The sequence below is a fragment of the Capra hircus genome, chromosome 16 (genome assembly GCF_001704415.2).
Source record: "Capra hircus breed San Clemente chromosome 16, ASM170441v1, whole genome shotgun sequence".
NCBI lineage: Eukaryota > Metazoa > Chordata > Mammalia > Artiodactyla > Bovidae > Capra > Capra hircus.
In genome coordinates this window covers 48,799,280-48,814,454 of record NC_030823.1, presented here as the reverse complement: position 1 = coordinate 48,814,454, position 15,175 = coordinate 48,799,280, and the positions used below count along the sequence as shown (strand labels likewise).

Sequence of the window (15,175 nt, the reverse complement as noted above, 5' to 3'; positions counted from 1 at the left end):
CCTGCTCCCAGATTTCACAGCATTGCAGTCATGCAGCCTGGCTCTTCACTCAGCATAGTGACTGCAGGGTTCCTTTGATGCTGTGTGCACCAAGATTCATTGTCTTATTGCTGAGTAGGGTCCCGTTGTACGAATACGCCACGCTTTATGTGTCTACTCACCTGTCTGGGTGGTTTCCGGCTCTTGGTGATTACTGGGGAAGCTGCTCTGAACTTCTGTAAACAAGTTCTGATGTGGACGTGCATGAGGGCTAGGTCGCTTCAGTCGTGTCTGACTCTGCCACCCTATGGACTGTGTGTCACCCTCCAGCCTCGTCTGTCCATGGGATCCTCCAGGCAAGAATACTGGAGTGGGTTGCCATGCCCTCCTCCAGGGGATCTTCCCCACCCAGGGATCAAACAAGTGTCTCAGATCTCCTGCATCGGCCGACGGGTTCTTTACCACTAGGACCACCTGGCAAGCCTTCTGGTGTGGACATGTCTTCTCATTTCTCTTCCTTACTTACCCAGGAGGGGAATTGCCCGGCCCTGTGTTAGGTGTGTCTGTAAGTTCGTAACAACTTGCCAATCCGTGACCCAAAGTGGCCGTTCCATGTTCCATTCATCCCTGGGAGTGCTGAGATTCCCAATGGCTCTGTGTGCTCGTCAGCATTTGGTCAGACGTTAATCTTGGCTGTTCCGTTGGTTTCAGTTTGGGTTTCCCTGTTGACTCATGATGTTTTGCCAGTGCTCTCTATGCATCTTGGGTTTGAAATATTTGTTCGAATCTCTGCAAATTGGATTGTCTTACTGTAACAGTTCCCTGGTGGCTCAGATGGTAAAGAATCCACCTGCAATTCGGGAGACCTGGGTTGGGAAGATCCCCTGGAGGAGGGCATGACAACCCACTCCAGTATTCTTACCTGGAGAATCCCCATGGACAGAGAAGCCTGAAGGGCTACAGTCAATGAGGTTGCAAAGAGTCAGACATGACTGAACGACTAAGTGCAGACCCTGTAACAGTTATATCTTTTGGCTCCAGGATATTAATGTATGTGATGTGAGTATTTTTTCCCTGCAGGTGGTTTGCCTTTGCTCCAGCCCCCTCTACAGGTTGGGCCATGACCAGCAGCATTGCCACCCCCTCCAGATCTCACCAAGAGTGGACCCGGCCACACTGCTTAGCGCACATTCTTCCTCACTGTACACCTTTCTCGCCTTGTCTCCCGGACTCCCAGGGCTCCTATTCATCCTTCAGAGACCTGCCTGGCGTCTGCTGCCCAGAAGTGAGCCTTCACCACATGAAGCTACTTCAGCTTTTTAAAAAAATTTATTTTTTTAAAAAAAGATTTACTTATATTTTTGGCTGTTCTGGGTCTTTGTTGCTGTGCACTGGGTTTGTCTAGTTGCAGCGAGTGGGGGCTATTCTACTTGCTGTGCGAGAGCTTTCCATTGAAGTGGTTTCTCTTGGAGCATGGGCTCTAGGAGCTCAGGCTCAGTAGTTGTAGCTCGTGGGCTTAGTTGCTTCACGGCACGTGGGATCTTTCCTGACTAGGGATTGAACCTGTGTCCCCTGCACTGGCAGCAGACTTTTAACCACCAGATCACCACAGAAGCCTTACTTTGACTTTTAGACCTCATCTCCTCACTAGACCATGAGCCCAGGAGGCCATCCAAGGGCTTACAACCCAATGCTGGGGTGTGGTGGGGAGGGGGCGGGGCAGGGGGAGGATGGTCCAGCCAGCAGTGCGGCTCCCTATTCAGGCTTCAACTCGCTGATGCGTGTGGGTAATGTTGGAGCAGTCCAAGCGCGAGTTGGAAAAGAATTTCCAGACACAGAGCATTTCAGAAGGGAGTGAGTTTATTAAGAGCAAAGAGCAAAAATAATGTGGGCACTGCGCATACAGCGGGCTGACCTCTTGACAAACCAGGAAAAGTGGACAGTTTTTGTGGGTTAATAGCCAGTTGTTATAGCAAAATTCCTACTGGACGGTTGGCATTAGGTGATTGGCTGGGGAGCTATAGGGTGCTTACTGGAGTGGGCATCTTTGCCTAATGGGGAGTCAGGAAGCTCCTTAGTGATCATCAGGGGCTTTTGGCAACAGTTACAAAGGGGCTCAGTCAGTTTCAGAGGTGTCCTTGGTTCTGGGCTCTGCTTCTGTGGCCTTGGGGGAAGGCTTCAACAGGTAAGTCCTGCTCCTTGCTGTGCCTCAGTTTCCCTACCTGCCCAGCATGGGCAGGGTGAATGAAATGATCTCTGAGGATGTATCAGATGTGGGGGGGGATTCAAGATGTTGGGGTACCCCTACCTGGAGGAGCACCCCAGGAGGTGAGAGGACAGTGAAGGCGTGGGAGGGAGCAGAGGAGGTGCTAGTGCCCCAGACCAGGCCCTAGGCCCCTGCCATACTACTGGGGTTCCAGAATATTCTAAAGCACTACTCAGAGTCCATCATGGGCAAGCCAAGGCTGCAGGGGGGTGCAGCCTTCACTGGAAACCCCCAGGTGCCTGCAGGCAGTGAGGAGACAGTGTCTGTGAAAATTGGGGCAGGAGCCCAATCTGATGTACCCTCCCAGGAGGACGAGAGCTGTGCTGGTGGGCATCTCACAGGGTCTCCCAAGCCACTGGGTTGTATTCCCTCCACGCTGCCTCCAATTCCTGGAGTCCGTGGGGCTGGAGGTTGGGCTGGGGGCCAGCTCTGCCTCTGAGCTCTGGGAAGCTTTGCGGAACAGGAAGTGGTCAATCCCTGCCCCACCCCCATGACTGAACCCCTGCCATATCCCAGGCTCTCCTCCTCAGGCTCCCCTGGAAATGGAAGTAGGTGGTGACCATGAGCACGTGGTGGGTGCTAGCCAATTCTACCAGCAGAACTCCTGCCTGGGGAGATCTGGGCAAAACTGGCTGACCCATGTGCCTGCAGCCTGGGGATGTGACCTTCCCGTGGAGTCTTGCCCTCCCAGCGTCCTGCTCTGTGGAAGGCGGGGCTCCTCACACCCTCCTTCTGCAGCCCAGAAGTCCCTGCCCCCAGGCCTACTTCTTGTCCATCTGAGGACTGCCGAGGAGCTGAGAAGTCTGGACCCACTGGATGGGAAGATTGGGGTTCGGGTCTGAGCACAGCTGGCTGGGGTTACAGGGGAGACTCTGGGCAAGGCCTGTCCGTTTCTAAGCCCCATCTCCCCTTCAGCGAAGTGGAGCAAAACTGTCCAGTCTAGCCCTTTTCCAGAGACAGGTGGGGGTGGACACAGTGGGGAGCCCCTGTAGTCATCAGAGATGGCTCAGTACACCCTGCTGCAACTCATGGCTCCTCTGGTGGTTGGGAAGGAGCCACCCTCTGCAGAGCTGAGGGAAATGGGGTAAACAGCCAGAACCACAGCCTGGCAGAGGTGGGGACATGTACTGGGCACACTGCATGGGGGCTGTCGGTGCTTCTCTGGAGGACTGGTTACTGTTTCTGCAGAGTCTGAGACAGGTAAGGGGGAAGCCAAGCTGAGCTCCTTTGGTGGGCTCAGTGTTGTGGGGAAGAACAGGTGGGCTCTCGGGGGGTCAGAGCAAGGGGAGGCGCAGATGACCTTTGGGGGTCATCTGCTTCTATAGGAACTCTAATGCATGAGGGAGCGGCCAGGAAGCTGGTTCCCTGAGTGAGGCAGAGGGAGGATCTGTGATTGTGGGGGGCCTCACCTCTCCACTTACATGCCCCTCCCCATGTGGCTCAATCAGTAAAGAGAACTTCTGCAATGCAGGAGACCTGGGTTCAATCCCTGGGTCGGGAAGATCCCCTGGAGAAGGGCATGGCAACCCACTCAGTACCCTTGCCTGGAGAATCCCATGGACAGAGAAGCCTGGCGGGATACAGTCCATGGGGTCACAGAGAGTCAGACTGAGTGACTAACACTTTCACTTTCCCTCCTTTGGCCTGGTCAGCTCCTGCCACCGACACAGGCTGCTCCCCTCCCAGCCTGACACTGGTCTCCCCACCTCTCCCCTGAGCATAGCCTGCACCTGACTCTGAGCTGTCACCGAGGGGCCTGCTCCCCTGGCAGCTGTGGGCCCAGGGGACACTGGGGACTGGGGAGCAAACCCTTCCTGCCTCAGGTGACCCCTGTGTGGCTTTCCAGGGCACTGCAGCCAGGGTCTGAAGGGTCCTGAGGCGGGGCATGGAGCCTTTGCGAGTTGGGGGTCTACCACTCTGGTGCCCGGGGCCCAAGGCTGACAGTGGGAGCATGGCGAGACCCCTGAGCCTCTGCCTGTCCCACCAGCCAGCCCTGTCCCCACTCCTGCCCCTTGGGTGCACCCCAGTGACCCCCTCCCTCCCCAGTCCCTGCCTGGGCCATGTCCCTGTCCTGACCTCACTTGGCCTCTGTCCCCCAGTATCCAGATCTCCTGGACTGACCCATGTTGCTGGTGCCCAGTCCCCTGACCTCAGGAGAGCCACACCCACCCTCAGCAGAAGACCCCTCTGTGGGTCCCTCCCCAACAGCTCCACTCAGGGGTCTCAGGTGACCCCACTGCAGGTAAGGGCGCTCCCTGGCCTGGTGGCACTTAGCTGGAGTGTGCTTTGGGGTGGGGCCCTGTGGCTGGCACCCATCTCCACCCCCAGCTGGCAGCCGGTCCTGGGTGATAAGCCCAGATACTCCTGCAGCTGGGTGGAGATCACCTTCTTCTGGCCAGTGTGGCTCCCCTGCCAGTCCAGTCGTCACTCCTCAGGGAGGCCCCTGACAGCCAGGCAGAACCCGCTCTGGAACTAGGACCCCCGGCAGGGCTTCTCCCAGCCTCTGGCCCAGAGCAGCCTGTCTCTCCTGCCTGCTGGGCCTGCTGAGCCCCAGGCCCAGCGCATGCCTGCAGGGAGGCTGATGGGCTGTCCAGCCTGGAGGGCTTTGGGATCCCTGGGGGTGGGGTTCCCACTCTGCCACAGGGAGGCTGCGGCCTGAGCAGGGTAGTCATACTCAGCCATTCCTGGAGCTGGTCCTGGGAACACTGTGGCATTTCTACAGAGCGTGGTCAGCAGCAGGGCTGCTGCCCCATTTCACAGAGATAGAGACTGCGGCCAGTACCATCTCCCTTAGGCGCTGTACCTCCTCCTCCTGCATCACCCTGCCCTGGCGATGATCCTGGGCAAAGAGGAGGAGATGGGGCCTGAGTGCTGCCTGAGAGCAGCCCTGAGGGTACCTCCTCTGAGGGGCTGTTTCTGGGGGTCAGCACTATGGGCTGAGGGCAGACACCCCACCCCTCCCAGTCCAGGAGCACCTGCATTCACAGTGCCCACCAGCAGCGGCATGAAGCTCCTGACAGGGGCACAGATAGGGGCACCCCCTGTGGCTCCCATTCTTTCCCCTGAGATTCTCACAGCCACACTGCACAGGGCACCTGGCCTGGGTACCTGCCATTTCATTTGTGGCCAGAACCTGGGGCTCAGAGCGGCCCCTGTGAGAGAACCAGGCCCCAAAAGGGCCTGACATTCTTGCAGAATGATCTGACATACCCCAGCAGGCTCACTGTGGGGCTAGGAAGAGCTCAGGTGTCTTTAGGTCCCTGTGGATGGGTCGTACCTGCCAGAAGTATCCAGGTGGCTGTGGTGGGTAGGCTCCCTTCTGCCCTGTCAGCCCTGAGTGCCCTGGACCCCTGGGCGGCAGGGTACCAGGTGAAGCAGCCCTAGGGGGAGTTTCCGGGTATGCTGTGTGCTCCCTGCACCCTGGGGAAGTCCACCATCCCCCTCAATGCCTGATCAAGGGTCTGCAGTGCCGTCTGTGACCCAGGTAGGAAGCTGACCCTAACCCCGAAATCCTGCTGCCAACTGACGCACGTCCAGGCTGTCGTGCTTCAGCACAGAGGGTACCACATGTGGCTGCCACCAAGACGACTTCTGTGATAGCAGGAATGGGGATGACTATCCTGGGGCTCACCCCGCGCCATCTGCAGAGGAGGCCAGAGGTCTCAGGAGAGAGGTGAGCCGAAGGGGCTAGGCACCCCGGTCCCCAGGTCTCTGGGCAGCGCAAGAGCAGCCTAGTCCCCTGAAATCCTCTGGAGACACAGACTGTAGACCCAAGCCAGAGGGGGCAAGCCCAGCGCCCCCTCCTGACCTGGGTCCTTGGGCCCCTCTTGTTACTCAGGCACTGAGTGGTAGGACAGGTTGTGAAAACTGTCCTCCTGGGATCTTCTCTCCTGACAGAACCCTGGAGGAGTGCCAGCCCCAGACCCAGTAGGTGGTCCTCGTGGTCTTAGCCCCATGTTCCTGGGAGGTAAGGGCCCTCCCCCAGCAGAAAGCCCACAGGCCTCACCCTGGCTGCTCCCCATTGTGTGCCAGCATCTAGAAGACGTCACCTGCACCCTGGGCTCATACACACATCACCCCAGCAGAGAGAGCCAGAGCCAGCAGGTACCGGTTACCTGGAGGTGGATGATGGCCCTTCTGCGGAGCGGATGCAGAGGGGGTGCTGCTGCCCCTCCTGTGGTTCTGAGGTCAGGGCTGGGGGAGGGCTCCAGGGGTCTTATAAGGGAGGTTCTGGAAGTGAGGACCCTTCTCCTGCAGCGGGACCCCCACACGCTGATCCCCTGGCCCCCGAGCGGACCTGGGTGCTCAGAGACTCTGGAGGGAGCCTGGGGTCACCGGGCGGGGGGATACTGCCACAGTAAGGGAGTCTGAGGGTCCTCTCTCCCCACTGTGCACCGCCTTCCTCTTCCCAGGTCTGTCCCTCTGTCTGTGGCGTCAGCTCCAACAGTTTCCATCCCTGACACGGTTCTCTCCATACTCCTCCTCTGGGTCTGTCTCTCTCCCACTCTGGGTCTAGAGGCCTCACTCTCCTCTCTTCCTTGCCCTCCCCTTTCCCATCTCTCCTTCCTCACTATGTCCTGTTCTCCCTCCTCCAGCTCCCTCCTCTCGTCCCCACCCCCACCTGCCACCCTCCACCCCAGCATGGGGACCGGAAAGTCAGATAGACCAGCATTCACACCCAGAGCTGCCCACTAACCATGTCTTCCAGGCCACTGCCTCCGCCTCTCTGAGCCCAGCTGTGGGGTGGGGACCCTTGTGGGCACATGAGCCGCAGGCCATCCAGCTGCCTTATTCAGGGAAGAAAATCAATGGATAAAGAGCTTGATGTGAAATAGGATATTTACACAGTCTCAACATATCTCCTGGAGCAGGCTCATCACTGGGAATGAGTCATGAGAAGTCCTTGCTTCTCATGACTTCCCAGAAAGTCTGAGGAGAAACAGATTTATAGAATCTCAAATAATCTCCCCCCAAATATATCTTTTTAAAATTAAGTTTTGGTCATGCTGGGTCTTTGTTGCCGAGCAGGCTTTCTTGGGTTGTGGTGAGCGGGGGGCTGGTCTTTGTTGCAGAGCCCAGACTTCTCATTGCAGTGGTGGAGCGTAGGCTCCAGGCCCAAGGGCTTTCATGGCTGTGGCTCCCAGGCTCTAGAAGGCGGGCTCAGTAGCAGTGGCACACAGGCTTAGCTGCTCCACGGCACGTGGGATCTTCCTGGACCAGGGATCGAACCTGTGTCTCCTGCATTGGCAGGCAGATTCTTTACCATTGAGCCCCTAGGGAAGTCCCAAATATATCTTTCAATAACAGAGGGGAATTCCCTGGTGGTCCAGTGGTTAGAACTCAGGGCTTTCACTGCTGTAGGCCCTGGTTAGAGACCTAAGGGGGCTTCCCGGTTGGCTTCAACAGTAAAGAATCTGCCTGCAATGCAGGAGACCTGGGTTCGATCCTTGGGTTGGGAAGATCTCCTGGAGGAGGAAATGGCAACCCACTCTAGTATTCTTGCCTGAGAAATCCCATGGACAGAGGAGCCTGGCAGGCTACAGTCCGTGGGGTCGCAAGAGTTGGACACGACTTAGCAACTAAATCACCAGAGGAGCCTGGTGGGCTACCGTCCATGGGGTCCTAAAGAGTTAGACATGACTGAGTGACTAAAGTTTTCACCTTTTCTGGAGAACTAAGATCCTGCAAACTTCGTGGCCAAAACCCAACCAACCAACAAAACAAAGAAACAAAACATAGCAAAAGAGGAAATGGAGCTGAACAGGACTCTAGTTTAGAAATCCCTTCCAAATGTGATATCCCTATGAGGCTGCATTCATGCCCATCCCGTCCAGTCCAGCCCCAGGAGGGAGGGGCCCACAGGCCTGTCCTCCTGATGAACTGGGGCTCAGGGGGCGGGGGAACAGGGGGATGTGGTGCCACAAGGGGCTGGTGGCTGCCGCCTCACAGGGCTGGCTCAGTGTTTGCGCTGCTCAGGGGTGAGGGGAGGGCTCAGGCTGCCTGTGGCTGATGGGGAGGTGGGTGGTGGTAGGGGCAAACCCTTTGAGTAGGAGCTCCTTTCTCTGCAGGGTGGAGTCTGAATCAAGCTCAGGAGGGGTCCCACCAGCTCCTCTTGCCCCTACACTTGGGCCTGGGTGACCTGAAGCTTCCAGCAGGCACGATCAGAGATACCTCAGGCATCTGTGTCCTGGCCCCTTTGTCAGCAGGTCGGTCCCTCCCAGTGACCTCGGTTGCTGTGTCCTCCACAGCCCCTGCAGTGACATCCAGCAGGGCTTGCAGCTCCTGGGGAGCCGTGTCCACTTTTTATCCTGTGGGATATATTCATTAGGCTCGGCCCAGCTCCAGCCCCAGGGACCCTCAGGGCCCCTGTTTCCAAGGGAGGAGTTGGGTCTCTCTTTTCAAGGTTTGCAGGCAGGGCTGTAGACAAAGGGCCCAAGAGCACTAGAGGCCTGGGAGCTTCTGCCCATCCTAGTAGCATCACCTGAGTTGGGGGGACAGGCATTATCACCTGGAGAGAAACTCACTCTCTCTCATGGGTCTCCTGCGAAACAGATACACCTGTCAGGAGGGGCCAAGCAAAGATGGGGGCCTCTCCCCAAGCAACTGACCCTTTCAGAGACAGGTGAGGCCAGGGGGACAGGGCTGCTTGCCAGCGTGACCCCCAATGGCCCAGGGCACATGAAGAGATACAGGGGCAACCCTGCCCACTTCCTCACTGCCAAACCCTGGAGCCTAGCTTGCCCCAATCTGCCCATCAGACACAGAGTAGCGGGTCAGCACTTCAGCGAGGAGGGTCCCCCCACCTTTCAAGGAGGACATTGGGTGCTGTCTGGCTGGCCTACTTGGAGCCTGGAACCTGGGCAACCCACGGTGAGGACATAGCAAGGATATGCTGACACACCCTAAGATGACTGCTGACCTCCCTAATTTGGCTATCATTGCTGAGAATCTGCTCCTCTTCGGGTGTGCATGGGGCTTCTTAAAGCCAGAGCTGGGTCTACGCAGCCCAGATCGTGGTGTCCAGCTGGGATCTGGCGCAGACGAGGAACCCAGGGCAGGACAGGAAAGAGGAGAAGGGAGTAAATGAACAAACCGATAAAGGAGTGAAGCACACCTGGGCTCTTGGTGGGGACACAGCCCTGCTCACAGGACTGCTTCATCTTTATCCCAGTGCCTCTCCCAGCTGCTTACAGCCTGCCCTGTGCCCCCACTGCCCCCTGAGGGTGGACAGGAGCTCGAAGTCCATGGCAGTGAGTGGGCATCAGGGAGGCAGAAAGCTCCCTGGGCAGAGGCTTCCGCATCCTGTCCCCCTTGCCATTGAGAGACCCCATGACACAGTGGCTCTGGCTCCTCGGGAGGTCCGCATTCCCAAGGGGCAAGGAATGCTGGGGGGGACTCTTGGGGTCTGCTTCCTCTGGGTCTGAGGGATGGAGCTTGGAGCGTCTCTGGGCTGTAACTCCCGGGGACCTGAGCCCGGATGGCCCACAGCTTTGCTCACCGGGTGGCTTTCTGGTTTTCAGGCCTGGCCAGTGTATCATGCCAAGTCCCAGACAATAAACGCTCCAGGAGGAACGTGTCCTATGCCGTTGTGCTGTTGGTCCCAGGGCTTGCTTCCGTCTCAGAAGGGCTGCTGCACCCTGGAGAGACGAGAGGTGGGGTGTGGAGCAACACCCATGGCACCTGGGTGCCCGATGCCCAGAGAGCCCTGAGATACCATAGCCTCCCGGGTTGCACACCTGGATTCTGGAACTGTGACATTTCCTGTTGTTTCTCCTTCCCTGGTGGACAAGGGGCTCCCTGCCGCTGTTAGTCTCTGCATGGCCTTTTCTTCCTGCCTTCAATACCCAGGAAATGAAATCCTTCTCTTCTTGACACAGTAACTCAATTTTGGACTTCCAGCCACTCCAGCACCCTCATCCTTCTAGGCCCAGCGGCAGGTTGGAGGCAACAGCAGCCATCTTGTGCCTTCGTGTTCCCCCTATTGGGAGCCCTGTGGAATACAGTGACGTAGCAAGAGGGGGCGTCCCTCTTCCCAAACCTCAGGTGGGCAGCCGAGTCTGGGGGCCTGGAGCCGCCAGAAACCCCAGACTCTCCGCGGGGGTCAGGGGACACCCAGGTGAGACTCCGCTGTCCAGCTTGCCTTGGCTCCACCTCTCACCCTCCGTGCTAAGGGCACTCGCTGCTAAAACTGAGCCCCAGGTGAGACTCCGCTGTCCAGCTTGCCTTGGCTCCACCTCTCACCCTCCGTGCTAAGGGCACTCGCTGCTAAAACTGAGCGATACTGGAAGGCGTCGCAAGGCTGTCGCGAGGAATGACAAATTCACAAGGCGCCTAGCAAACTGCTGTTGTTTCTTTCAGGTCTATTTTACCCAAAGTTTGGGAGTTAAAGCAGATGCTTAGCTGGAGTGATAATGGACAGTACTTTATGATGAAAGCCAACACGGACGTGAAACTCAGAAAACGCTGCACTGTCATGGACTTTCAAGATACGTTTTATCTTGGTCTTGTTAGACCACGGAAAAGCTAGGCCTTCGGGCTACCCTCGGGGTCCTCCACCAGATGGGACCCCACGGGGATCCCAGGACCCTGGCCGCTCCTCCCCTTATCTTCCCGCACACCAGGATCGAGCCCGCTGCTCGGGGCAGGGCGCTGCACTCTATCCCCGCGCGCCGCGTGCCTGCGGCCCGGTTGCCAAGCTCCTCCCGCGCTACCAGCAGCACCTTTGGCTGGCGGGCTCACGCATATACAAAATCTAAGCACCAACAAGTACTAAGCAGGCCCGACCCTGCTTAGCATCCGAGATCAGAAGAGATCGGGCGCGTTCAGGGTGGTATGGCGGTAGACACAAAATACAGAGGCTATTTTGCATCCGAGCCGCTGCAGTAGGCGGGGCCAGGGCGGAGGGGTGTGGGGGTAGGGGGTGGGCAGGGCGGAGCCGGGCCTGTGCTCTCCTAAAGTGGGGCGGGGCGACGCCAGGGGGCGAGCCCAGGGCAGAGCGGGGCCAGTGCACGCGCAAAGTGGGGCGGGGCGACGTCTGGGGCGTGCCCGCGGCGGAGGCGATTTGTACGCTGGACCGCAGGCGGAGACGGCTGGTGGGGGCCCGGGCTCGCGGCTGAGATCTGGGGCGGCCGGCGCCATGAGTATGGTGGACCTTGCCCGCGTTGGCGCGTGTGTCCTGAAGCACGCGGTCACCGGGGAGGTGAGGCCGGGCGGGCTCAGGGAGGTGGGTGCGCCCTGGCACCTAGCAGCAGCATCCGAGTCCCGAGTCTGGGCGGGGGGCGGTGGGGGTGGGGAGCTAGGCGCTCTGGCTGGACGTGAGCGGCCCTGGCGCGGGGCTTGGGGTGTGGACGTGCTTGCAGGCTGTGGTCTGGCGGCGCTCCTTACCCGCCCACACGCAGGCCGTAGAGCTGCGGAGCCTGTGGCAGGAGCAGGCGTGCGTGGTGGCCGGCTTGCGGCGCTTCGGCTGCATGGTGTGTCGCTGGATCGCCCGGGACCTCAGCAACCTCAAGGGGCTCCTGGACCAGCACGGCGTGCGCCTGGTGGGCGTGGGGCCAGAGGCCCTGGGCCTGCAGGAGTTCCTGGATGGTGGCTACTTTGCAGGAGGTGCCTGTGCTCCCCACCCTCCTCCCCCAGCACCGGCCCCTCAACTGCCCAACCGCCCTGAGACCCCTCTCCTCAGACTCAGGGCATTCGCCTGCCTCCTCCTCGTCCAGCCCTGACCCTTCTCTCTGCAGGAGCGGCTTTGACATGCTCCTGTATCCTCTCCCCTGCCCTCCGCTCCTACTTCCTCCCTTTCCCTTCCCCTGCCTCCTCCAGCTGTGGCCCCTACCTGCCTGCCCAGCCATGATGTTCCTCCCACTGTGGAGGGCTCAGTGGTGACTCTAGCCTGGAATCAAGACCAAAAGTCTTTACTGTGTCCTCTGCCAGCCTCCCACCTCCCCAGGAGCCTGATCCTGAACTTCCTCAGATGTTTCCCCACAAGCCCAATAGGAGTGGCTGGGCCTAGAGCCCAGACTGCACCGGCTCCCACCCCCGTCTCTGGCCCCCCTCTCTCTCCAACCTGTGATGTGCCCTCACAGCATACTGCTCCTCCCTTTTCCCCCGTCCCCTCTGGGCCTCTGCCCTTCCTCTTAACAGTGGGGACACTCAGCCCTGTTCTGCCTCTCCTGGTCATGGGTGGCTGAGCTGGGCACCAAGGGTGGACAGAGGGCCAGATGAAGGAGAGTGAGCCCCCCGGGGTGGGGGGTTGTGGGGGAGGGAAGACAATCCAGGGGCACACAGCTGTGGTCTCTGCTTTCCAGAGCTCTACCTGGACGAGAGCAAGCAGTTTTACAAGGAGCTGGGCTTCAAGCGGTGAGCTGAGAGCTCTGGGCTTCACTGCTCCCCTCTTCTTCTGCCTGCCACCCTCTCCTTGGCCAAGCGGACTCTGGGGGCATCCACTGCTCCAGTTAGCCCTACCAGCCTCTCTCTTGGGTGCCTGTGTCTGTTATGGGCTATAGGTTAGGCTTCTCACCCAGGACTTCTCCCTAGCTGGCTGTAGCGGAGGCCTGGGCCTAGGGCACCAGTCAGGGGCCCCTCAACCACCTTGGGTGCCTTGCTACAGGCTGGCTGCCTTGTCTGATTGGCGGTGCCAGCTGAGCCAGATCCCCGGACTCACCCTGTCCACACTCCCCACACCCTCTGTGGGGCCCCGTGGATCTGGCAGCTGCTCCTTCTGGGGCTGGGCCAGCTGCTGGCCTAGCTGTCCCATGTCCCCTGAGCCCCTGGCGAGTTGGGGTGGGGCTTGCTTGTGGGAACTGGTGGGTGCATCTTGTGGAGTCAGGGTAGGGGGCAGGCTCTGGGGCCCAGTCTTTGGTGCAGAGTCGGAGCCTGCATGAGCCAGTTGTGTCTTGGCAGGTACAACAGCTTGAGCATCCTGCCGGCTGCCCTGGGAAAGCCTGTTCGTGATGTGGCCGCCAAGGTTTGTGAGGGCCAGGGTTGTATGGGGCTGGGGTGCAGGGCTTCTGTCTAGGACTTACCTGGGCTGCTCCCTTCCTCCAGGCCAAGGCTGTCGGCATCCAGGGGAATTTGTCTGGGGATCTGCTGCAGAGCGGAGGGCTGCTGGTGGTTGCCAAAGGTGGGCTAGGGCATGGGCGTCAGGAGTTAATGTGTGGTCACGGGGTGGGGATCGCGGCCACATGCTTAGGTGGGAATGTCTTGCTGAACTTGACTCTGCCCTGACCCTTCCTCTCTCCTTCCTTCTGGCTTGTTAATCACAGTTTCCCTCTTTGCAGTGTGGCCCAGCTCTCAGTGTCCTCTTAGCTGGGCAGGGTGTGGCCAGAGCAGCTCACGCATCTCCGTAACCAGGTGGGGTGGTGGCTGCACAGGGGCACCCTGACCACTCCACCCCCACCTCCACCTGCTGCAGGTGGTGATAAAGTGCTGCTGCACTTTGTCCAGAAGTCTCCGGGTGACTACGCCCCGCCCGAGAGCATCCTGCAGGCCTTGGGCATCTCTGCAGAGGTCGGCCCCAGTGAGCCACCCCAGGTGAGCCCAGGCCTGGGGTGGGCACTTCACTAAATGCCTCCCCCTCAAACTCCCCAGGGTTGCACGTTTAATGTGGCCAGACTTTGAGCTGGACCTGGATGGCTTTAGGTGATTCAGTGCCCATGGCAGCCCCAGCATGTCACTGTCGCCTGCCCCACTTTGTGGTGACAGGCCAAGGGCAGGGTGGCTGTATGGGCAGGCATAGCAGGGCCTCTCTGGAGGACAGAGGGTCACTCGGGCTGCAGAGAAGAGGAGTGGCCTGTCCTCTCAGCCTAGGAGGGCTGAGGTTGTCCCAGGTGACTGTAGCCCATATTAGCATGGTTCTGATGGCCGACCTTCTGTGCCCCACATGGAGGGGACTGTCCAGCATGCTTTTCCTCCTCCTTGGGCCTTAGACCCCCCTGGAGGGTCTATGGCCCTGGAGGGTGGGATGAGTGGCTCTTGGCCCCAGGGGCATGGCTGGCCTGATGGGGCCCCTGCTGCCTTCACAGTGCGATGAAGAGGCATGCTCTAGGTGAAGGTCCCAGGAGGTGTCGCCTGCCCAGGGCACATTGGGAGCTGGATGTGAGCAGACTCCAGAATCTCTGGGCGCCCTGGTCTGTGAGCAGCGATGAGCATTAAACTGCGGTTTCTGGGCAGCGTTTCTTCATTGCCTCCGAATCATGTGCTCAGCAGCTGGGGGCTTGATCACTGATGGTTTCATCCAGGCCAGCGGGTGGTCGTGCGTCCTGAAGCTTCACTTTCCCCACTAGGGGAGTCACTTTCCCTGGTGGGTTGGTGGTGGTGGACATGCCCCTGGCAGTTTCTCTGGAGACCCTGGGCCTTTGGTGCCTGCATGTCAGGGGTCTGCAGATAGGCCCAGGGTGTGGGAGACGAGGGTGGGGTGGGCTCCATCTGATAGGAAACACCCCAGGTGGGAGCCCAGCCTGGAAGGCTCAGGGTCAGAGTTCACATCTGGTGGGAGCTAGTTGGGTTCTAGGGAGCACTGCTGGGCAGCGGGGACTTGTAGGGAAGCCCTCCTGGGGAAGAGGCTTGCCTAGAGAAGGTCTAGCTCCCTGAGGTGCTGTCACATGAGGGTGACCAGCACCTCAAAGTTGACAGGTACAGAGCAGAACTCCTGTCCTGCCCACCTTCAGGGGCTCTCATCTGAGTCCAGATGAGTTTCTCAGCAGCACCCCCCCCTCCCCCATGTCCCCTGGTCTGGGCCTGGACAACCACAGGGGCCTTCTAGCTGTTCTCCCTGTCCACCCAACCCCCTCACCCAGCCTCTCTGTAGTCATTTAAAACTCAGGGCACATGACAAGCTTTAACCCCTCACCAGCTTCCAGTTACACAAAACCCCACATCCAGATAGTGGGGTGCAGCTTGCATCCCCTCTGCCCATCCCCCACCTCAGTTCCTTCC

At 59.2% G+C, this 15,175-nt stretch overlaps 1 protein-coding gene across 1 annotated transcript; it reads left to right on the top strand.

Annotated features, from left to right (window-relative positions):
- On the top strand, positions 11,276 to 14,414 carry FAM213B (family with sequence similarity 213 member B). The gene is made up of 7 exons (XM_018060473.1): positions 11,276 to 11,444; positions 11,644 to 11,848; positions 12,547 to 12,598; positions 13,142 to 13,205; positions 13,286 to 13,361; positions 13,653 to 13,771; positions 14,263 to 14,414. The coding sequence occupies exons 1-7, from the start codon at positions 11,382 to 11,384 to the stop codon at positions 14,287 to 14,289; spliced, it is 606 nt and encodes a 201-aa protein (XP_017915962.1). The 5' UTR covers positions 11,276 to 11,381; the 3' UTR covers positions 14,290 to 14,414.